Genomic DNA, 24,493 nt, shown 5'->3' with positions numbered 1-24,493 from the left:
CACCTTTTTTAAAAATATAACATAAATGATACTCCCTTTTTGGAAGTCTTCTTTATTTACCTCCTTTGAAATCAGATATAGTCTATTTCTTCTACTAAAAGTTGGCTAAAAAACCCTAAGTAGGTACCTATGTGTTATCAACATATTTCTTGTTGGGGTATAAAGTTGCTCTTCCATTACCAGGTTTGGAGAAACAGTTGCTAAAGTTTACAAAGCATGTAACATGTCCCATGCATGTTCAATACGATTCATATCGCGTGACTGTGCAGGAAAGTCTAGTAGTCATGCCTACATCATGTCCCCGAAGCGCACTTTAAATGAGCCAGCCGGTTTGGGCGCGGGTATTGTCGTGCATGAGTTGGAACTCCGGGCCCATTTGAAGTCTGTTCGGAATAATTCAAACATTCAAAACAGGTTCCACTACCTCATAGTGGTATTTAAATGCAGTATAGTTTCCTCTTATCCGAATGAGATCGGTTCGTGCGCCCATCCAAAACCAGCCCAAACCATTATTATACCACCTTAGTACGAATGCACCTCTTGTGGATGTTAGAGACGTTTTTGCCTGCCTGGAGCTCGCCAAACTCTTACCCCCTTATTCATAATGGTCCGCTAACTTTAAACAGCCGCTAAGGAGTGTTTTTTCTTATTCTGACTTAGGTCAATAGAAGAAGACAGAGTGAGAATTAGCAATGCTTTAAGTAAGCAGACTATTATGAAGAAGGGGGTTAGTCTTCATTAATCTTTTCTTTTCTTGTTAGATTGTGACGTTAAATGACGAGAAAAATAATAATAAATAATAAGGCTTTAACTTAAAAATAAAAAATAAATCAAAAATTATTCTAATCAATAAACTTTGCGCTGTTAAATTGTAACAAACATTTACTTTTCGCAATCCGGAGCATTATTTCTATTCATTTGTTTTTAAATTATTTTTTTATTTTAAATTTAGATAGAGGCAACCAATGATATTATAGTATTAATAAATATCATTGGAGGCAACCGAAGAAATACATTTTGACATACAACTCATTTTAGTGCTCCAAATAGTTTTTGAGGTATGAAGTTATATATTACGATAATATATCCTTGCATAAAGTTGATGTGTGTTCGTTAATATGACGCACACAATGTTTCTTTAGCTGTTTTGAATTATTTAACATCGAAACTCCTTACACAAGATGGCGTATTTGGGTTACAATAGGCTTCCTTTTCAGATATGTATTGCCAAATAACTACAAAATTTCACAATCTGTTCGAGACCGAGGGTAATTGTCGCATATGTTTCAACGGAATATTTCTACAGATGAGAAAAAAACGAGTTATAAGACGAAAGTTAGTACTAACTATTAAAATTGGTATTGAAAAATATGATATCTTCATATTTGGATGTCTGATCTCTCATTTCGCCCTTCCCAGTGTCAAATAGCTGACTAACTATCTATTCACTATACATTCCTTTTTGTGTTCAACCATGACACACAAAATTGCCAATTGGAATGAGTGTATTAATTGTAAAGTAATTCTTGTGTTATTTTTCGGGATATATGTGTAAAGATATTTGGATTTTAGAAGTCATTTTATTCTAAAAAAAAATATCAAAAAGACAAAATCATAGATTTAGAAAAAACATTGAAAATTTTCAATTACTTAATCTATGGTGCAACAATTTCACGATGTGGAATTGTGCAATAAATAGTCTTAAAATATAGTTAAAAAGATAAATACAGTGTTTAGTTCGAGGTAACTTATAAGGTTTCAAAGCTGTATAGGTTAAAAGGGATCCTATTACTTGTAATAGTATGAGTGGTGGCTGGAGACTTTGACAATTATATTTAAGTCTGTATTCAAGGGTGTGTCTCAATATGTAATCCATTATCAGGTGTGTTGTGCGACTGTGTTCATAACTAGGCATAGAATAGATAAAATACATTTGATATATATTATAACTTTTTTATTCCGATTTGGGATCCATAATTATTTGCTAAGTATGGGCATATTTTCTTTGAGAGAATTTATTAACACATGGTGTGACAGTTCTGCTGTGAAACAATTTCATTATAGGAACAGGGAGCATATTTTACGAATTAATTCTTATTATTGACAAATTCATAAAAAACAGTATTTTACTTATTATGTACAGAAAACAATGTCTGTCGAGTCAGCTAGTATATTTATTTATATTAAGTTGACCAACTTTGGTGAGTGTCATTGAGTAAAAAACTACAGACATATGGTATGCACAATTTTAAGAAAAATAGCATATGAATGGAACAACCTACCATAGACGGAACACACACTTGTGGTTCAATAGTTTGCTATTAGGGTTCCTTTTTGTAGCAGTAGGGCACTTGACAATGCATTAACTTTCCATGTAATGGCACTCCTGAACCTGTGTAGGGGCGTAGCTACCTCCATATCTATTATATGGGGGCCCCGACATGTGTACACAAAAATTAATAAAAACTTTTGCTGCTTGCCAAAAAACAGGCAAAGAGAGTGTATATATAATTTGAATTGTTTGTAAAATTTTTGTAAAAAGTGACAGATATAGTAATGATGAATAATTATTTCTATTAATTTTAGGCAAACATTTTTTTTCTCTTCATCATAAGGGCCCCCAAGCCAATTTTTATATGGGGCCCCACCAAGGCACCCTACGCCACTGAACCTGTGTAGGCTGATTTTAGACTATACATATACTTTGCCAGTGGAAGACTACAAAGCAATTAGCAGGCTAGGTGAGTACCCCTGTGGCACCCTTTTCTACCACCAAGAGGTGGTGTAAGAGTACTTTTTATGTTTCTGTTTGAAGGGAGACATAGTTAGTGAAATTATTCAGCTAAAGGGATTCTTTTGTCTGAAATGTCTCGTTTGTCAATTGTCTCAAATGTTTTGTTTTTTGCCACACAGAATTTTGGGTTTTTCAAGAACTAAGAGTGGCATTGTAATGAGTAAAGTGTATCACTTACTATGAAGTGAATGTGTTACTCATATGATCTCTTCTTCTCACAAAATAGAAGGAAAAGTAAACTATTAAGAAACGAGAGTGCTTTTATTAGTGGCAATTTCTCAAAAAAATACCCATTGTGGTACCCATAACCTGGCCGGCATCCTGTGCTAATTAATTAATGTTTGCTCGTTTGTAGTCATTGTAGCTTTCATGATATGTGAGGTCTTAATAATAATAATTAACCATCACTAATGAGATAACAGATTCAAAAGGTCTATGAGATAACAGATTCAAAAGGTCTCAGTATCACTCAAAAAATGAGGTCTACTGTATTTTTGGGTTTAATAACAAAATAAATATTGAGTATTTATTAAAATGATTATAATCTAATGAATAATTAAGTTTAAAAAGAAAAAAAACAAGAGATAAGTAATTCGCGGTAATTGGTATTCCAATTTTTTTCAACGAAAAATTTTGTTTTTCTGTCAGTTCATTGAGTAGGACTATCTATCTTCTTGAAGTCATTATGATACCTAAGTTATATTATGTACTTGGATATCCTGCTGTGATCGTTAAATTTAAGGTTCATAGAAAAACAAATACACAACCCTTGGAAAAGACACACAATGATGTAAGCCTCATGTACATACAATGGTACAAGAAAGTGAAATTACTGTGAATTTTTTTATTTATTTAAAAATAGTTTCACATTAATGTAACTCTCAGCAAGCTCTTTATTGTCAGATAAAATGAACATAATTTGAGGCAAACAATTTTGTAACACACCATAAAATCTAGAAAGATAGATAAATATGCTAAAAATTTTAGTTCTTTCACAAAGAATTTCGCAAGAATCTGCGCAATTTAATATAATTATTAATAAGTTACAATTTAAATATTTTTGAATTAGTAATATAATAGAATAAAATATACATACCCGTATTTTCTCAAATGTATTATCTAATTCCAATTTGTGAACAAACGGATTTAAAATTTCTGCTCTCATGTCGTCTCGCGAGAAAGTACGAGTTTCACTTATGGTTTTGCCATTCATTTTCACAAATTCAATACACTCAACGGTTTAAAAATATTTATTAAAAACACATTTTTCTGAAATAATCAGAACTGTTACTCGATCAAAAAACAAATAAGCATTTGTGTTCGAACTATATTAGATAATGTTCTCGATCAAACTTCTAAAATTCACGTCCTCTAACATAAAGCGCAAATTGAAAACTGAAATAAATAAACATAATGATTCTGTGCTAAACTCATAAACTGTAACGATGACAGAAGTAAATTGTGACATTGTGACAACTGACAGTAATAACTTGACAAATGAAATACAGGCAGTTGAACGTAGTGTCTATAATCTCTTTGCAAGCAACGCTACTATGATTCGTGTTGCAAGAGAATTTGGGCGGCTGTGGAAACCCTCGCCTACGCTCGCTTGCCCTTCTCTTCCATAAAAATAGACTAACTAACCTTCGCCTTAACCGACTAGTAGGCATAAAAAGTTTACGTTTTTTCCTGGTGCTAACATTATGTTCAACACAGTTTCTAGCAAATTCGCTATTTTGCCTAACATGCACAACATTATCACCAATTTATTCAGATGCAACTGTTAAAATGTTTATTTCTTCCAATTTTTTCTCTAAATGATTCTAAGGTTATAAATAGCATAGCCCTCTTACGCAACATTAAGATGGTATGAATATCGGCTACACTGCCCCACAAATAAAATTAAATAAATTAAACTAGTCACGCCGTATCTATGTATGTCAGTTTATTGTCTAATCTTTTTAATCGCAGAATCTGCTGCAGTCTATTAGCCAATCCATAGTAACAACCCCACCTACGGCGGAGAGCGACAACAAAGACTCTGACCAGGATTCAACTTGCAATCTGTTTAAGATTCTCCCGCTAGTATTTGAACTGGGGGATTAATCAGTGGTTTTTACAGACTGCAAAGTCATTTTAAAAAAATTAAAATATAAAAACCTTATTCGAAGTGATCTCCATTGGCTGCAATACGGTCCTTTATAACGTATATATATTAATAGAAGCACGCACTCTTTTCATGGGAAAATTCTTCACTGAACATCGTACGGATTGTTTTAGGACTCCAAATTATCATGGCGTTTAGAGCTTACTCTAAATTAAAAATGATTAATGGTTTATAGTACGGCAAGCCGTACTCTCTAAAACTGACCATAAATCATAATCCAGTGGATGAAGATCAAGTCTTCAGACGGCCAGTCTTCAGCTCTGATCAAGTCCGAAACGTTCGTTTCCAACCAAGACTGCGTAGACCGAGTTTTATGACTATTATTATTTATGGTTATTAAACATGATTATTAAACATGATGTTGTTAAGGGGCTTCACTAGCTTCTCAAGAAGGTATCTTGATACACTTGTGCCGATGTTTTGATACCTTTATCACATAAGTATGGCTCAGTAAATCCGTCATAGCTAATACCCCACCAAACCATCACTGAACTCAGATAGTGCCCACGTTGCACTCACTCCACTCTGTCGACTAATCGGGAAGATTCCTTAGAGCGTTGAGCATAAGTACGGTCAATTTGTTTGTTAAAATTTGTTATTTCAATTTTACCACCCTATTCTTTTTTAAATTATCAGTTAAGAAATGACAGTGCGTCTCAGGCTGCAAGTCCTAAGTTATCTTTTTAAATACGCGACATGGTTCTAGGTGCTATCTCCATCTCCGGAGATAAAATCTTTTGCTTTCGGAGAGGATTACTTCGAATTATTTTCTTTGCTGCCGGATCTTTTTCTGTCACAAACAGAGGAGGTCTCATTGTACCTATTAATAGCCCGGTACACAAACATTTTACTAATACTAAGTGAATGGAGAGTTTTAAAAAATTGCATTTTGCTCTACACCTTTGTGTAACTGTGTACTCCATTTTAATATCGCAAAATATTTAACAGTGAAGTAAAACTCGGTGAACACACATATAAAATGGATAGATTCCAAATTCAAATGTAATATTTTGTGTATTTTTAATTGTAACAGTATTTATGGCTAGAGTAAGTATATTCCCTCAGCATATGTGGTTAAACCTCTTCGGAGCCTCATCCATTTGAGCCGACGGTTTGGGCGTACTGGACGTGCTTGGAGTATTTTCATTTAGCACTTGTGCACCTTCAACTTTGAAGATTGATCTGGGAATAGAGAAAACAAAAAAAACAGCAAGTTCTTCTCTATCGTGGAAAGAATACATTATGTGAATTTATAAATCAGGTTTGTTAAAATTTTTTTTGGTTTTTACAAGTCCCACTAAAAGCTAGGAGTGGTAGTGCCATGTTGGGTCCTCACGGACACAACCGAATTGGGCCGGCACGCCCGGAGAAATACCACTCCCCCACTCGAAACCGGCGTGAAATAGCGGCTATGCCGCTGTGTTTCGTCCGGTGAGTGGGGTATCCGGAGGCCTACACCCCCCTTCCCAAATACAAATGGCAGCACAGACTAAAACGAGACTACTCCAGGACGGTTGGTACCGTCCACGGACGTATTCTCCAGGGCTGCATAGCCTGGTGGCTATGCAGCCTTGGAGAATCCGTCCCTGGGCGTCCACAATTAGGGCCTGTACCTAACAGTGGTTGCCCAGGCTGCCCCGCGTATTCTGGAGGGGGCAAATCTGCGCTGACTCGGGGCAGACAGAGCAGGAGGCTCAAACCACCCTCACGTACCTTTCACCATCCTACACACTCGCTGTGGACTTTTGCAACATCAGGGGGCTTCGCTCAAATTTAAATGCCGTGCACTTTCACCTGGAGATGGCGAAGCCGGCCCTGCTCTTTTTAACCGAGACACAGATATCCTCCCTGGCTGATTCATCTTACCTTTCCTACCCGGGGTATAATTTGGAACACTCCTTTATACCACGGGCTGGCGTGTGCGTTTACGTCAGGGAGGATGTCTGTTCTCGACGCCTGAGTTTTCTTGAAGGACAGGACCTATCCATCATCTGGCTGCGTGTAGACTGCGATGACCATCCGCGAATCAATGCATGCCTGTATAGGTCCCATAGCGGTAACGCAGAGACTGACCGGCTCCTCGAACACATCCAAATGACTACAGATTCCGTGTTGGAGCAGATCCCCACTGCAGAGATCGTGTTTCTTGGCGATTTTAACGCCCACCACGCCGAATGGCTAGGCTCACGTACCACCGATCATGCAGGGAGATCTGTTCACGACTTCGCCTTAGCATATGGTCTGACGCAACTGGTTATTGCGCCAACGCGAATCCCAGATGTGCAAGATCATACACCTTCACTGTTGGACCTTCTGTTGACCTCACATCCGGACGGCACCTAGTTTCCATTGACCCTCCTCTGGGATCGTCGGACCACTGCCTGATCCGGAGCACCATGCCGATCACGCGCCCAACACGGCCCCGCTTCTTAGGCTGTCGCCGCGTGTGGCAGTATAGGTCAGCAGAGTGGGACGAGATGCGGTGCTTTTTTGCATCCTACCCGTGGAGGCAGATCTGTTTTTCGCTGGGAGATCCAGATGCCGCTGCTAACACTGTTGCTGATGTGGTACTGCAAGGTATGGAACTCTTCATTCCATCCTCCTCTGTGCCTATCGGTGGCAGGTCCCAACCATGGTTTGACCGCTCCTGCAAAATGGTCTCTCGCCGAAAGCAGGAGTGCTATCAGGCTTGGGTCAATGCGGTGGTATCTAAGGATGTGAATTCCAGGGAACTTAAAAAACACTTCAATCATGCCTCCAGGTCCTTCAAAAGAGTTATTGCTGACGCGAAGTCGAAGCACATTGGCAGAATTGGCGAGAGACTTGTACGTCTTCCCTCGGGAACTCGTGCGTTCTGGTCGCTTGCCAAGGCTGTCCAAGGAAACTTCTGCCAGCCAGCCATTCCGCCACTGCACAGGGATGATGACTCGCTGGCCCATGACGCGAAAGAGAAAGCTGATCTCCTGGGCTCCCTCTTCGCGTCCAACTCGACTCTGGATGACCAAGGTGCACCACCACCGCATATTCCGCGGTGCGATTCATATATGCCGGAGGTAAAAATCCGGCATGGTGCCGTGCTTAAGGCGCTTCTCACCTTGGACATTCACAAATCGAGCGGGCCCGATGGCATTCCCCCGATAGTGCTGCGGACATGTGCTCCGGAACTGGCGCCGGTCCTTACCCGTCTTTTCTGGTTCTCCTACTCATCAGGCGTAGTCCCGAAATTATGGAAGGCGGCTTTAGTGCACCCGATCCCTAAGAAAGGTGTACGCTCAGATCCGTCCAACTACCGCCCCATTGCCATTACCTCCATTTTCTCCAAAGTAATGGAGTCGATCATCAACCGCCAGCTCTTGGGATACCTAGAGGGGCACCAGCTGTTCAGCGACTGCCAGTACGGTTTCCGTCACGGTCGCTCAGCTGGTGATCTTCTTGCGTACCTCACCCATAAATGGGCGCAAGCGGTTGAGTCGGAGGGAGAGGCGTTGGCGGTGACTTTGGACATAGCGAAGGCCTTTGATGGGGTGTGGCATAAAGCACTTATAGCGAAACTGCCATCCTATGAGCTTCCCGAGAAATTGTGCAAATGGGTCACTAGCTTTTTGGCTGATTGGAGCATCAAGGTTGTTATCAACGGTGCATGCTCCGACTTAAAACCCATAAACTCTGGTGTCCCGCAAACTGTGTGCTATCCCCTACGCTGTTTCTTCTGCATATCAATGTTATGCTGCAAATCAGCAATATTCATTGCTATGCAGACGACAGCACGGGGTATGCTTCCTACACCGGCCGTGCCAACATGTCCCGGGATAGCGTCGACGAGAACCGGATCAAACTTGTGTCTGAAATCGAGACTACGCTTTGCAAAGTCTCGGAATGGGGCCGACAAAATTTAGTCCAATTCAACCCCAAGAAGACACAAGTTTGTGCGTTCACCACTAAAAAGTCTCCCTTTGTCGTATCCCCTCGATTCGAGATCACTCCTCTAACTGCCACAGCCTGTATTGGCATACTTGGCGTCGATATATCGAGCGACGTTCAGTTCCGTGGTCACTTGGAAGAGAAGGTCAAACTGGCCTCTAAAAAGCTTGGTGTACTCAGTAAGGCGAGACAGTACTTCACTAAAAGCCACCGCCTGCAACTTTATAAGGCGCAAATTCGGCCTCACATAGAGTACTGTTCTCACCTCTGGGCGGGTGCTCCCCAGTACCAGCTTCTTCCATTTGACCGCATACAACGAAGAGCGGCTCGAATCATCAACGATCAAGTCATCTCCGATCGGCTTGATTCTCTAGCATTGCGTAGAGATGTGGGTTCTCTCTGCATCTTCTACCGCATTTATCACGGGGAGTGCTCAGAGGAGCTGTTCGGGTTGATTCCAGCGGCCGAATTCCACCATCGGACATTACGTGAAAAGTACCATCCGCATCACGTAGACGTCTGGCATTCCACAACCGCGCGTTTTCTTCGAAATTTCTTGCCTCGCACAGCCACTTTGTGGAATCAACTAGCGGCAGCGGTCTTCCCGAACAGATGCGACAGGCCGGCAACGCATTTCTTGACACACCTGTTGTTGCGGATGTCCATGGGCGGTTGCCTCACCTCTCCCCATCCCGTGAGCCTCTTGCCCGTTCGCCTCCTCTCATATATAAAAAAAAAAGCTAAGCAATGAGAAGGTTACAGACGGCCGAGCATTACTAGATGAGAGAGAGAGAATCCAATTTTGTTGTTTGCTTGTATTTAAGCAAAATCACTTAAAAATATTCTTTTACTTCAAAGGTTCAACTTTCCAATAAACAATGATGAAGAAGAAGTATAACTTGTTTTATTTTACTAGCTTGTTTGCGTAAAATATTAATATTCCACTCTTTGTTCTATAGTCTATGTTATCTCATGTTGTCTATGTTCTATACTCTATACTCAATAGCTGTTGTGAATATAAAAACGACAGGTAGGGTTTATTTACAATTTACACCAATAATTTACTACCTATTATTTTATTAGTAACAATGTATGCATACATATTTTATATTTATAAAGATTAAAGTGCATATTTTAATTTACAGAGTGTACACCATTATTGGTTTCTTACTGTCTTGACCATATCATTTGAATTGTTTTCATGATGACTGTCTATGTTTTAGCGTAAATGAATTGTCATGTAATTAGTCAATAGTCATAAATTTTTATCGAGCAATGGAAGTAAAACTGCAGAAACAGATTATTGATCATTTCTCTTTTTTAGAAGAATTTTACAACACGTCCAAAACGTGTTTGAAAAGTTGCCAAAACTACGCCGTATCCATTTATAAAATTGCTCGTAGTTGCCGAAATATAAAAGAGTTAGTTACAATTTTATTGGATTTTCAATAGTCTATTTGAATAAGACATGTTCACGCTTTTATATTTGCGTCATTATTTTTTTAGAGCGCAACTGCAAAACACACCTTTAGAAAATTTTGACGGTCTTCAAAACAGGCTTATAGCATCTCTACATAGCAAAATAAATAATCTAATTCAAGAGATACAAAGTGAATTGTGAGTATCATAACATAGTTATTATAAGTTCACACAAATATATAGTATATCACATTATTTATGTGTTATCACTATTAGTAAATATAAACAATTATTTATATACATCAATGGGGCAAATAAAGTTTTACAATATTATATACTATTCCACAAGTTTGCAGGACTGGAACAGAATAATTAATAAGTAAAAACTACACTAAAACTTTACAATGATGGCTATACTGACAGCTTATTCTCAGAAGTGGCATGATATAGTTTAATAGAGCAAGTTGCTTATTAATATGCTAAAAGATTGCTGATATTTTTTTATGTAATTGTAATGCCTTGTTGATTATGTATATATAAGATAATATAAAAGGATCCTATTTCATAATGACTTCATAAGTAGTACACTATGAGAATGGAATTTGTGAGCTTTTCCTGAGGGCTGAAGTTCATGATTCAAAATGGTTGTAAGGCACTGACTCAATAAGTATATAATCCAACTAAGATTTTGAAGTGAATTTTTGAAGGTTATCTGATGGTAACCCGGGTACTTAGACTCCACTTTTCATTAACTGCAATAGTAAAGCAATTTTTACAGTACATATTACTATTTCTACTATAAAATGAAATAATAAAAACCAGTGTTTTTCAATCTTATTTATTTCACAACCCCTTTACATTTTGAAATTTTCTGGTGACTCCTTTGTAGATCAGTTAGAATTTATAATCTAATTAAGAAAGCAAGAATATCAGGAGCTGGCAACGGAAGCTCTAAAGTTTTTTAAGTACCATTCCACCACTTCATACCTGTGTGAACTGACATTCTCTTCATTGGTGGAAATGAAAACTTAAAAAATAGTTAGACTTCAATCAGAAAATGATTTGATTGTTAACATTTCCAAAGTAGCTCCATAATTTAAGAAAATTTTTAAAATTAAACATGCCTGCCATCCTTCTCACTGAAATTGTGTTTTTATTGTAGTCTATGTTGCCTGTTTGCTTCTGCAGGTGACCCCTCAAGTAAGGCTTGGGGACACCCCTTGGGGTCGCGACCCACACATTGAAAAACACTGATATAAACCAAAATGATTGCCATGCAAATTGAAAACAAACAATAACTTTATTTTATAATTTGGTTCCTCTGGTATGTAGCCCTCTGTATGTGAGTTGAATTTGACTGGTTTTGTTTAATTTGACAGAATAAATAAAAAGTGCAGAATGCTGAATGCTAACCATTTATTTGTTGCATTTCTAATATTTATGTTATAAACCTCCTTATTAAATAAGATTGGTAATGACTTTCCTTAACACTATATTTAAATATCACACAGCCATACAATTTAAACTGATTTTTGTATGAATATTGTACTCAATTTTTTTACTTGCAGTTCTATAATAGAAGAGACATTTGAAAAGCTTTGTTACAAGAATAAGCTTATCCAAGACAGTTGCATAGACATTGACTTCACTGAAGAAAGTGACTTAATTAAGGGTTCTCCATATCAACCTCCCTTGAAACAGTTGTTAGAATTTGCTAGTGATTCTGTTACATTTGGTAGCCATATCTGTGCTCAAATAGAAACAGCATTGAATATATTAGCACTTGAGGAATTAGAAACAATTAGTTTTCCGGACCATTTCAAATTTCCTACAATTTGGGAAACAAGAATATCTGAGATTATAGCATATACATCATTCATTCAAGAAAATACTATATAAAATGGATTTGCTGGGTTCAATTCTCAATTCAATGCAAAAGCCTCCAATGGCTAGTGAGGCACAGAAGGATGCCATGAGAAAACAAAAAGAAGCTTTCGAGCACAAAAAGAAAGAAGACAAGCTCATGATTAATAAATTCAGAGCGAAGGTTGAGGAGAAAATAAGTTTATTTATTAAAGATAATGATAAACCTTATTTGCAATTTGATCCCATGGATCAGATGTATAGATCAATAATTCGAGATATTGCTGAAACAGCCGGTGTGCATGTGTTTTCATTTGGACAAGAAGGAATTGATAGATACTCTGTAATATACCTTAAAGAAAAGGGCCCATCTGAAGATGAAATTGCTGTCCGTAAGTCTGGAGGTATTTGGGATGAAGAGAAAGCAATTGAAATGGCTAAGAAAAGGGAAATGGACAAACAGTTAGCTTTAGAGGATTCTGAAGATAGAAATAGAAAGCGTAAACACAAAGTTGAGTTAAGTGGTACCTTCTACAAACAAAAGTATGCACATCTCATTGGTCAAGAAGCTGCTCTAGATGCAGCACATAAAACAAATGTAAATAAATCCTATGGTGAAGTTCCTAGTGAGAATAAGAAAGATCAGAGGTCAATTGAGCAAACAATGGCAGATATTCGTGCTAAAAAGCTGCGGAAGGCTGAGTCAGATAAACAATGCACAGATGAAAACATTTAGTCCAAATTAAAATGTGTTTTGGTCTAGAGCATGCCATCACTCAAGATGACTTCAGTAAAACACTTGCATTGGCCACTGCAATGTACTTCTTTATTAAGCACTATAGTAAGTTAAGTATTTAAAGTATTCACATAGTGGGTCAAGCCTCAAACTCATAAGTAGAGGAAATTATATGTTAACATTAGAGTTTTCAGGTTACCTGTTCAAAATATTTGTGACCTTATTATCAGATCTGGTAGTCTACAAAATATGGAATAACTTAGCTTGCATAACCTACATCTACTACATACTCTGTACACCGGAAAATATAATGTAGGTATTTTAGTGAGTGTTGTGTGATAAGCTTAGATTAAGTATTAGTCTCTGCTGTGAATAGGTACCGCAGGTGTAGTCGCAAACTATGGCAACTAATATTACGTCAGTAACGGGCGTAATCGAGCCAGTCTCAAACAATTTGTGACATTGTCATGTTCTCTTAAACTTTGCTAATAATTGAAACTGGAATGCAGTAAAACTTTGTAAAAATAATACTTCAAGAAATAAGAAAGACACTGGGATCAGTAAGTATTTTATTCGTTTCAATGTAAAATAACATGAAGTGTATGTAACAAAATTTTAAAGATGTGATTGAGTGTCAAGCCATGCACACAAGCATCTAATAGTTTCCGAGTTGCCATAATAAAAAAGCTATTGTTCTCAGGTAGTATGGTATCTAGTTGGAGCGCAGCGGAGACCAATCCTTAATCTGAGGTGATAAGTTAATGAAGGAGTTACTTATTACTTGGTTATCACTTAGATATCAGAATTACTTTGGTTACAAAGATTGTTATATTATGTATTTGGTTTTCAGAAAAACTAGATATCTATAATTGTGAGTTTTACTAGTTTAGTCACAGTGGTGATTTAGTAAATGATCATCTCTTTTTATCATAAGTTCTGCATTGGGCAAAGGTCTCTTTGCACTTTTTAAATATTATTATTAACTTTATAAACTATTTAAGTAGGTACCTATACTTTGTAAATAAATTCAAGTTATTAAATTGAATAAAATAAGACTCAAAAAAAATGAAACAACGAATATAATATTTTTGTTATCATTAAGTGTGGTTAGTTTGATCACCAGTTATATAGGACCTTAATGGACAGAGTGATATTAGGTAGAAGATAAATAGGGAACATGAAAAAAGTAACTCTTAAAATATATGAGTACTATTATGTAATTAATTTTTGGGTTCACTATATCCTAATCCCACCGAAATTTATTATACTTTAATATGGTGGGGATTGCTGATGAATTAATTAATTTTTTTTTTTAGTTAATCTTAGAAAGGCCAATATTTAAATGCTTTTGTTAGGTATATGAGGTATTTTTTATATATTAAACCAAGTACTTGTTCATTACCTAACAGTTTTGTTGTGAAGTTTGACATTTTTATGCTTACTAACCATTATCAATAGAAATTTATGGTGAATGTACTCGTAAACAATTTGTTATTCTTCAAGACATCAAGATGTATGAACCTTACGTCACTCGCACTGTTGGCTCAGTGGAAGAGCGCTTGCATGGAACGCGAGATTTCGCGGGTTTGAGTCCTGCATCGTTCATAAATTTTGTTTTCAAATGAATGTATTGTGTAAGTGACCTCAGCAAGCAAAACAGAGTGATAGCCTTTTAGTTTACTTTCTGTATTTATATCCCTGTGTTTTTTTTTGTTTGGTTGTAACAACTGCGATATGTTGCGCAACAATCATTCTTCTTAGTAAAATATTAAAATCCATTCATGCAGTGTTTTAATTGAGCAAGACATTATACCTACTAATAATGTGATTTGAATAATATCGGGTATTACAGGTAGGGTAGCAGGGTAAGTGACTCTGACAGCCCGAATAATGTCTGCCCAAGTTTGTTTTGTCAATGTATGCGTTAGCTAAAGGAGCTAATGCCAATAAGACTTGTCAATAAAATAGGTTACATTAACAATTGATTCGCTTTCCTTTTCTATCTTGCTGCATTCCTGTTAGAGATGTTGTTCTCTCTCGCACTTTTTTTTCTAAGCCCATAGATAATACACTATATTCTAAACCTACCCTAATATATTGTTAGTCTGTGGTATAGTCACGCTATAGACGTTTCTAGACGCGTACCTACTTCCATAAATGATTGAATATTTTACTATACCACCATATTTACGTATTTTATAGCCAATAGAGAAGAATCTATACAGCTTGTACTTGTTGATCACAAGTACAGTTAGCAAAACAAGGAATCTATATTTCGTCTGCGATCCCGCCTTTCGTTGACGTAAAGAATTTTGTGACTAGACCTAGACAAAGATTAATTTAGTACCTAGGTACTTTCGTTGCACGTAGTACTTATTACTGCGGTTGTGAAAATTAGCTTGGAAGAGAAGATATTTTTTTCTATTGACATCTACAAAGACATACATAAAAAAGGATATCTTCGCATTTGTTTTGTCAACCGTAAATCTATACAGTTTTTATCTTCATTTAGTGTATTCATTAGTTATAACCCCCACGCGTGGTTGTATCTAGGAACGGAACAGCAGTTTTTAGTTTGCAAATGGAAATGTCAATGAAATAGTCCTTTCCTATTAACTATTTGCGATTTAGGACATTTTGTTTAATTATGTTATGGTTATTATTAAATAAATTTGTTTTATGTTTGTAAAATAAATAGTATGTACTGATTAATGGTTTTTATTTTTCGTGTCTCAGTTTCATAGTAATACCTACTAAATGGTGCTCGGTGCGCTTCACTTGACCTAAAAATCCAGCAGATGACCAAAATGATCCAGCAGATGAACACCGTTCAACTTATGGAAACATGGCATGTTTTTAGATTCATCGTAACATTTAAAATAACTTAAGATTGAAACAAAACAGCTCAATTTAATTAAAGCAAATGTATGAGGCTAATTGCCAAAAGTTGAACATACAATTTCGCATTTTTAATTATTTTAAGGGCTTTATTTTCTTGCTTGTTCAACATTAGATTTTATGCCCAAAAGTTGAACTAAAGAATTTATTCACCTTTATTCGTTCAACTTTTGTGTATCGCATCTTAAACTAAACGCTGAAGTAAATTTTGTGTGTTCATTTTATGGTACTTTATCCCAAATAACAGAGCTCTCCCGATGAAGCTGTACTTAAGAATTGTAGAAGCACAATTTATAGAATACCTTTAAAGGTATTGGAAGGCAAAGTGGCTTACAATATTTTTTGTCATAGGTGTAATTTTTATTGATACGTAATAATAAAAAGAACTTGAATACTGACAACAATTTTTATTTCTCTTAAACATACAAAATATAATATTATATAATACAAGGCATATTGTCTGTCAAAATGTTAGTTCAACTATTGGGTGCAAAATGTTCATAATTAGGGCTCATTGTTCAACTATAGGGGTCAACTCCTTATTTTTTTACAAATAGCAACTTTAAAAAAAGTATAGTCGATCTAGAACTTTATTTTTTTAATCAGTCAATTCTTTAGGATACATAGAATGAAAAACAAAAGCCAGCAAGCATCAATATCAAGAAATAACTGAGTGAAATCTATTCAAAGTTGTTGAAAAAGCTTAATCGTTCATTTATTGGTTCCACTACGCTATATATTATGTAAGTACATAATTTATATATTATGTACAAAATTTCATATCAAGTCGACATTTGGTTCACACTTCTATAATTTATATATCTATATAGTCTTGCTCTTAGACAACCGATAAAAACAGGCCAGGTTTAATACTTTAGCGTGCGTGAAATGCAACGCCATGAGTATATGAGCACGCAATGAGTGTAAACTCGTGATTTGTAATTTGTATGACACTTTGTGTTGGTGTTCGTGAATTGCTCAAAAGAGAGGTTAACTCAGACGTTTTCACAACTGTTATAGTCTATCTAGACGTATAAATGATCTAAGGGTTCACAAGATACAAACGACTGCCACCTATCCGTCGCGTACGTAACTATATTCGTCGGAATAGATAGAATAGAAATATATTTATTTATCTACCATATGGAGTGACAACATAACATATAGCAACAACACGTCTTGATAAAAGTCATGAAGCATCAGTTCCATAGTTAAGAGTATTATTATGATCAGTTCGTAGAGGGACTTTGACATGGTCATGTCCAGCCTTACGAACCTACAAGAAAAAAAAAAGAAAAAGGCTCTCGATTGTATGAAACGTGCAGCCATTGATAGTTTGACAGATGACGGATTTAATCTTGTAAACAAAGGAGATAGCGGAAATCAACTACAGTTTAAGTAACTGTTCGCTTTCAAACTTAGCCGGATTATACCTTTCATTATACTTCGTAGCCAATCGCCATACTGTCATGACTAAAATTTCAAACTTATGTCAAATGACTGTTTGTTTCATACTAAACTAAATTTCAATTTTTACTTAGGGAGTCCCTCTTCTTTTTACGTAAAATTTACGCCCTCTTTGGTCATGTCATCCTTTATAATATTTTGTTGTCCTCTAGGTCGCATAGGAGTGGGCGGCGGTGGTGATCACTTTACATCAGGTGACACGTACGTCCGTTATTTCTCCATTCCATAAAAAAGGTTTTTAAATAAAATATACTTAATTTACTTTTAAACATTTATTTACCATCAACGTGATATAGAGTAGACATAATTTACACACACTAAACAACAATATTATACTAGACGAGAGTACAACCGAGTACAGATATAACGGGATGTAGGTATCGAAACTCAACTGGACGATGTATTTTTAGGGCATATTCAATTTGAAAATGTTATTTAGTAAATCAGATCTTGACGGATCGAATCAGCCAGTTTGTTTCTGTACACCCCGTTTTACGGTACCTAAATAACAATTCAAGTTGGAAGTAACAGTAGAGAAATAGATAACTGTCTATCTTAAATTTTACCTCACGACTTAAAACTACGAGACCCCCCGTAAACGACATCTAGGCATGCGAAAAACAATATTGAAAAAAAAATTAAGTATTTTGAATTCTTGGGGCTTGGGGCTGGCCCAAACAAAAAATTGAATTAAGAAAATAGAATTAGGCGGTACGTTCATAACATCGACACAATAATAAGTTATGGTGTTAATGAGTCGACCAAAGGACAATCTCGTACTGCCTAGACTGGGCACGTGCGGTCGCCCATATTACCTAAGTTAAGTTTATCAAACATATCGGGTTTGTATATAGCAGATTACTAAGTAGGTATTTAGTATGGACGAGGAAACATTAGTACCTATGAATTTTTCAAATACAAACGTTCTAGACTGTCTTCTCCTTAGTTTTAACGCTAGATCAATATTTTTCAAATAAAATCAATATGATAATTATTTGTTTCTCTTTGTTTTGCTCTTATTTGATATTTATTTTTTAGTGCTAGACCAGTGTTTGCAACGCGGGGCCCACGCTTCACAGGGGGGCAATAAAAAATGAACTCGATATGACTTTAATCCTTTCGCTTTGGGCTATTTGAATGCAATTCTAGATATCGGTGACAAATTTTAAAAAAGGCAAATTCCAAGAATGTGCAATAAAACTTTTACTACCGTTTCCATCTTCATATTTAGCTGAATGTGGATTTAGTGGTGTTAATGATTTCCTGATTTAAAAAAAATCGACTTGATATAACACAACGCGGAGAAGTGAGAACAACACAATTTTTAAAGGTTAAAAATGATGTACTTATACGCATAAAAATTTTAGAAATATTAAGGTCGGGCATGGCTTTAAGAAGGTTGGGAAACACTGTCCTAGAGTACTTCAAACAGTCTACTACCGACTACGAAATCCGACAATAATAAGCGGATAAATTTAAACGTCTAACACAATATATTTCCTTCCCGTTCAGTTAGTAATAGCGTCGAAACAGCAAGATCTACAATATATTGTACATAGAGCATGAATGTGTCAAAAACAACATATATGGTCATTTCGGGGAAGCCACAGTTGACGTCACATATACATATCGGACTTAACATCTTGGATAAAGTGGACAAGTACAAATATCTTGGGTCATGGCTAACAGACTTGTGGAAAAGCGAAACGGAGATCGGAGCTCGCATAGAAATGGGAGCCGTCAACTTTCTCTGAAACTTCGTACCGGACTCCTGCAATGGTACATTTAGCCCGTTGTTTTATACGGCTGTGAGGCATGGACCTTAGTGGAAGACAAGTCAAAAGATTGAAGCCTTCGAGATGTGGACGTATCATAAAATGCTTCGCATAAGTTGGACGGTTGGAGTGTTTAACGCAGAGGATCTCGTTTCTCGGTCATATACTGCGCAACGATAGGTACCGCCTGCTACAAACTATTTTGATGGGAAAAATTGCTGGGAAAAAGAGGTGTTGGAAGAAGAAAGAGGGTTGCCTTCAAAAATATAAGGGAGTGGATTGGCATCAAGACAGTCCAAGAACTATTCCGCAAAGCCATGGACAAGGTCTAAAAAGCTGACTGCTGACCTCCAGTAATAGGCACGTGAAAAAGAAGAAGGTTAACCTTTGGGCGGAGGAAATTGTCGGGAACGAATTTTCGTGTTTTTACTCAGGATTTTTAGTCGGAGCTTCATTGTCCTTATCACACTGATTATTGACTCGACCGTTTTAGTGCGACAGTATATTGTTTTAGAATTATTAAATCAGAAAAAGGCCTCATCTAATGTTACTTCTTAACAATGCAAATTACGAAATACTGTTTGTAAAATAAATATAACACATTAGACACTTTGTACCCATAAAAGTCATTAAAAAATTTAAGACAACATAATATTAATTAGGAAGCCTTAATACAATAAATAAATAACTGTTGACATTTTCAGTAATATTAGAAAACATTAATTAAATAAAAAATTAAGTTACAAATTTATAAAACGTAACAACTCGGCTATATTTAATAAATTGATATGTTGCAAAAAGATATCTTTTATTAACTACAGATATGGCTCAATAGAAGACAGCAATATTTCAAAATTTTAATAAATTCTTACAATTTTTAATAACTACAATATCGATGTGTGCTTTTAGACAATGCTGATTTCCTATAATCCTTTCAATCAAAATTTTTTTCATAATTTATATTATATGATTATACTTTGGGTCTTCATGAAAAATGCGCAACAACGTTTAACGTCTTAACTACAATTACGTTTATGTTGAATACTAAATCATTTTTTTTGTTATGGCAATTTATGTTTTCAGAATAGGGTATAGAATTATAAAAGCAATCTTTAATTGACATCCTTGTCTTAAAAAAAAAACTTTACCTAGTATTACAATTCTTTAAATATTCTTATTTAAAATCCTACTATGATATTTTGTGCGATATGTAGATTCACAACATCGAAAGCTATGATTAATATAAGTTTATTTGCAATAGGATAATATGAACATCGATATCAAAGCTTTATTTAAGTATATATTGATATAATATCATAATTGATATGATTGTTAGCCTATGAAAATTAAAAAAAAATGATGTGATTGTACTTAACATTAAACATTCTAATATTTTTTTTATTGAACTACTTCGTATGGTATTTATTTAAATAAGACCATGTTTCATTATTCCTAAATAGGCATGATGAAAGATTTTGGATTCCCCTTTTATATCGTTCCAAAAAAAAATTTGTTTTTATTATTAATGAAATAAGCTTATGAATAAAAACGCTCATTTGTGACAGTTTACGACGTCATGCCACAGAAATGGGTGATAACGCGATATCAAAACTACACGCCACGAGTTGATGATTATTGAGCAGTGACGTCATTTGTTTCAATTAAAATGGCCGATTGACGTATTTTATTCTTGTGTTTTACTGAATATATTTTAATCTCATTACTTATATCAAAACCAGATCATTGTTTAGAACCCTTCTTTTATTCTACAGTCTTCACTACTGTCATCATGCCCTTTAAGGATGCTTTTAAGAACATAGCCTGAGTATATTTAAAAATATCTGTTTTATTGTCTTCTTTCGCTGTGTCAGTCTATTCAATCTTCAGCAAGTGATATTTTGTCACATTTACAATACAATCGTCAATCTTATTTTTCAAATTGTTATCATATAGCTACAATTAACATCAAATCTTATCGATAATATAGACATAAGTCGAAAATGTACCTAATAACAATATAATAACATAGTCAATATATATATCACGTCAAAAGTCTACCAAACAGACACAGTCGTTGACTGCGCTTGTTACAGTTTGCGGTACGAGTTGTGAGCACAAATAGAATAAGTGGAAGAATACGTAACTACCTTAGGTCACAAAAGCATTACGCGGTTACCGCAGCGCAGCGTGCCGCATGGCCTACCGCAAGGTGCTAATATTTTCATACATCGACCGCGAACCGCGATGATCGAAGGCACTGGCCGGCGGTTTTGGCGGTAGCAAGGGAGCCGCGGCAGTCGCGCGCGGCGTGCCGCTAATACACTCGTGCGCACTGCGCAGTTGCGGTTGCGGTTGTCTGTCAGTCGGCAGCTAGCCTTCGTTCGCGCATGTTGTGTTGGTGATGGAAGTTTTTGTCGCGGGAAAAATTATTTTTGAAATACGACAGAGGGAATCCATTTGGAATTCCTGCAACCTCTTCAACGCCCATTTTGAAACTGACGAAAATTAAACCGCGCAAAGTGGTGGTTGACCAACCGCGATTTGCGTTTTGCTTTACGGCGCGCCGGTCCGCGGCACTTCGCCTTTCAACGGCGTGTGGCTGCGGTTGCCTAGCGCGCATAAGCTCTTACACTATAAACTATAAATTGCGTAAAAGTATACGATAGCTGAATGAAACGTTTTGATCCAATAGATAACAAGCATGGACTATGAGCCAATCAGCGCTTTGCCGACTCTGTGTAAGCTTCGACCAACGACCAATGAAAAACATGCTCACTACTCGTGCCGGTATCTGTAACACAGGTATGAGATATTATAAACGTTAAGTACCTATACCAACATGCATCATGATAATCAATTCCTTATGCTGAAGTTTCGATTAAATATGATAAATAGTGTTGATGACATTTATATACTTATATTTCTACATTCATCTTCCAAATTTATCTCAGAGAACGGCGTGGTTCTCATTCTATCTTATAGTCAGCAAGTTCTATTAATTATCTGTGTAGGACCGTCCTTGTAATTTAAAATAAATAATATGCTGATCTGTTTATAACTGTCATCCACCTATAACTTAAGTATATGTAAGGACCTTTCTAGTGCCTACTTCAAAACATTTACTACAACTTCTAAGATTTACATTTTATAAATTCTGATTATTAATACATACATACAAAATCCAACAAATTCAATCAATGTTTAGAATAACATGAAAGATATTTAGTAAATACTTATAATAATTATTACATATAATATTATTGTCGTTATTATTGAAATGTCATTCAGTCTGAATTAGAGAAGACCATACCTACAATAAGTATGAAGATATTATGATATGATAAGACAAAACGTCAATATGTCAATTAGGTTCAAATTCAGAATGGTGTGACTGTGGGATCACTCATCTGGTACATGACCGTGGCTAACAGCACCTGCGTACCCATCGTATGCCGCCGGCAACCACGGTAGACAGCGGTCAAATTAATAGGGGAGGCATCTCGACTCTCGACGCGGCATCGGTGACTTTTGGCGAGTCAACATCGATTGAAGACAAACCTTAGCGGAATTTACACTCAAGAAGACTCACAACATTTGTATTAGAGAAGAGCTACCTTAGCATCGCAAAACTCCGGCTAGGTGCCATATAGTTTGCTACGGCCTATGATGGAGGATGGCATCTGGGTCTTAGATAGCCAGTTGAATTGGGTATTTAAAATTTTCTGTATGTTCTGGTGCCTAGTAATTGAATACAATCCTCTGGATATTTCCCACTAAGTAGGTAGCTGTCTTTCACAAATTTACTAGACAAAACTAAGCATTTAGATTCTCCGTGAGGGGGACGAAAAATACGAATGCTTTTTTGCCATTTCATTCGTTACAGTATTATGCTTAATTATTTTTATAAATCCATGTAGGTATGTTATTATTTAATAATTTACAATACCAGAAATGTCCACGAATTGAAAAGTCTTTGTTATTACCACCATACCGTGTTTAGATTTTAGAGCCACAGGCCTCGGCGCGACTAGGTGCCAGGCGACAATTTCAATCTAGACGTCATGTAGGTATATATGTATATACTACATTTAACAATCTTATAAAATATTTATACCGAGGAACATTAAATTTATAGCGAAATAACATGTGGTAATTATTGTCTTAGAACTTGTAAATAGAGTAGCGTAATTTATTGTCAACAAAGTTTTTAATTACATAATAATTTAATAATAATATTATGACGTATTTAAAATACTGTCTACACTCATATAAAAGTAATATAACAATAAAATAATTCTAAAACGTAGTCACAATTTATATCTATAAATAGTATAAATTTTTATAAGGATAAATACTTTTGTAAAAATATCAACAACATTTTTGTTATACTCAAAAAGGAAACTCTTTTAACAGAAAAACTACACATGAATACGTCGGCGTTAATCGTGTTAACGCTCGTGCCTTTTCATACGTCCCAGTTGCCGGCGCCGGGTATCCGGCGGCGAAGTGTATAGCCAAGTACTATAGCTTTCACACGTACCGGCATAAAAAGGTCGCCGGATCTACCACTACGCGCCCGGTGGCCGAGTATCGGTTAGCCAACGGGCGAACCCACAGTGGTGTATCGAACATGTATCAAGCTTTCATACGCACCGGTGGTCAATCGCCCAGGTATAATCACGTCGTTTTGTCTCACAACCTCGTGTCATCCTAATTTATGCGAAAATTTGCAAAATGGAGATGTATCTAGACGTATACGTAGAAACACTGTTAATGGTTATTCAAACTGTGATGTAATCGATTAAATGAGAATATTGACATCCTAAAGTACGTGAAAAACCTGTTTTCATCATTTAGTAAGTCTGGAAAGAAGGCGTAGAATGCTTCACAGTGTTCTTTTTTCACGTTAATGGGATGAACCCGTTAATTTCTTAACTTCTTTTTCCGGCGATAGTATCTTCGGTACAACATCCACATGGCAATTAATTGTTCAGGTTCAATTTTTAGAGAAGATTGAAAATTAAATTATGAATGCGTAGTCACTACGTTACTGTACTGACGTCGACAGTAAGAATGCTACTGGATACAATATCGGGTCGTGTGAAAGCTGAATGTGTTACAGGACAGTCGGCGCCGGCAACCGGGACGTATGAAAAGGGCCTTACTATGATGTGATTTCAATCACTGAAGTTTTGTTGGGTGCATTACAAGATTTTCTTCTCTAGAATCCTCCTAGGCTCCTAGAGAATCTCTAGAATGATCTAAAAATCTTATGGCAAAAAATCAGTATTTGCAAAAACGCTTCCTTCTACTCGTCACACACATCGGCCATATTCTATGACCTTTTTAAATCTGATACTGGTAAAAGCAGAGTGACTTTCACTACAAAGCCACAATGATCCGGCCACGGTACGCAGATAGATTAACAATGAACTATCATAAGTTCAGAGGCG

General features: G+C 36.3%; 2 protein-coding genes across 6 annotated transcripts in view; one reads left to right on the top strand and one right to left on the bottom strand.

The window, feature by feature from the left end:
- Positions 1-4,164, bottom strand: part of LOC126965323 (lysophosphatidylcholine acyltransferase) — a 60,058-nt gene extending 55,894 nt beyond the window's left edge. Inside the window, exon 1 of the mRNA XM_050808868.1 lies at positions 3,891-4,164. Within this exon, the coding sequence (XP_050664825.1) occupies positions 3,891-4,007 (117 nt within the window). The 5' untranslated portion in view covers positions 4,008-4,164. The remainder of the gene's footprint in view (positions 1-3,890) is intronic.
- A 5,701-nt stretch (positions 4,165-9,865) lies between these two features.
- On the top strand, positions 9,866-15,608 carry LOC126965467 (sperm-associated antigen 7). 5 transcript variants are annotated; one of them, XM_050809102.1, is made up of 4 exons: positions 9,866-9,912; positions 10,207-10,303; positions 10,389-10,499; positions 11,870-15,608. In XM_050809102.1, the coding sequence occupies exon 4, from the start codon at positions 12,202-12,204 to the stop codon at positions 12,898-12,900; it is 699 nt and encodes a 232-aa protein (XP_050665059.1). In that variant the 5' UTR covers positions 9,866-9,912; positions 10,207-10,303; positions 10,389-10,499; positions 11,870-12,201; the 3' UTR covers positions 12,901-15,608. The 5 variants fall into 5 exon arrangements, with proteins under 5 accessions (XP_050665059.1, XP_050665074.1, XP_050665079.1 ...); XM_050809117.1 differs by lacking the exon at positions 9,866-9,912 and adding an exon at positions 9,955-9,972; XM_050809122.1 differs by lacking the exon at positions 9,866-9,912 and adding an exon at positions 11,490-11,625 and having other exon boundaries at positions 10,020-10,303.
- The last annotated feature ends 8,885 nt before the right edge of the window (positions 15,609-24,493 follow it).

Source organism: Leptidea sinapis, chromosome 1, assembly GCF_905404315.1.
Source record: "Leptidea sinapis chromosome 1, ilLepSina1.1, whole genome shotgun sequence".
Classification (NCBI taxonomy): Eukaryota; Metazoa; Arthropoda; class Insecta; order Lepidoptera; family Pieridae; genus Leptidea; species Leptidea sinapis.
This window is presented reverse-complemented; position numbering and strand designations above follow the sequence as displayed.

Coding starts and splice junctions, on each gene's coding strand:
- LOC126965467 (XM_050809102.1), top strand. CDS start 12,202: ATGGATTTGCTGGGTTCAATTCTCAATTCAATGCAAAAGCCTCCAATG.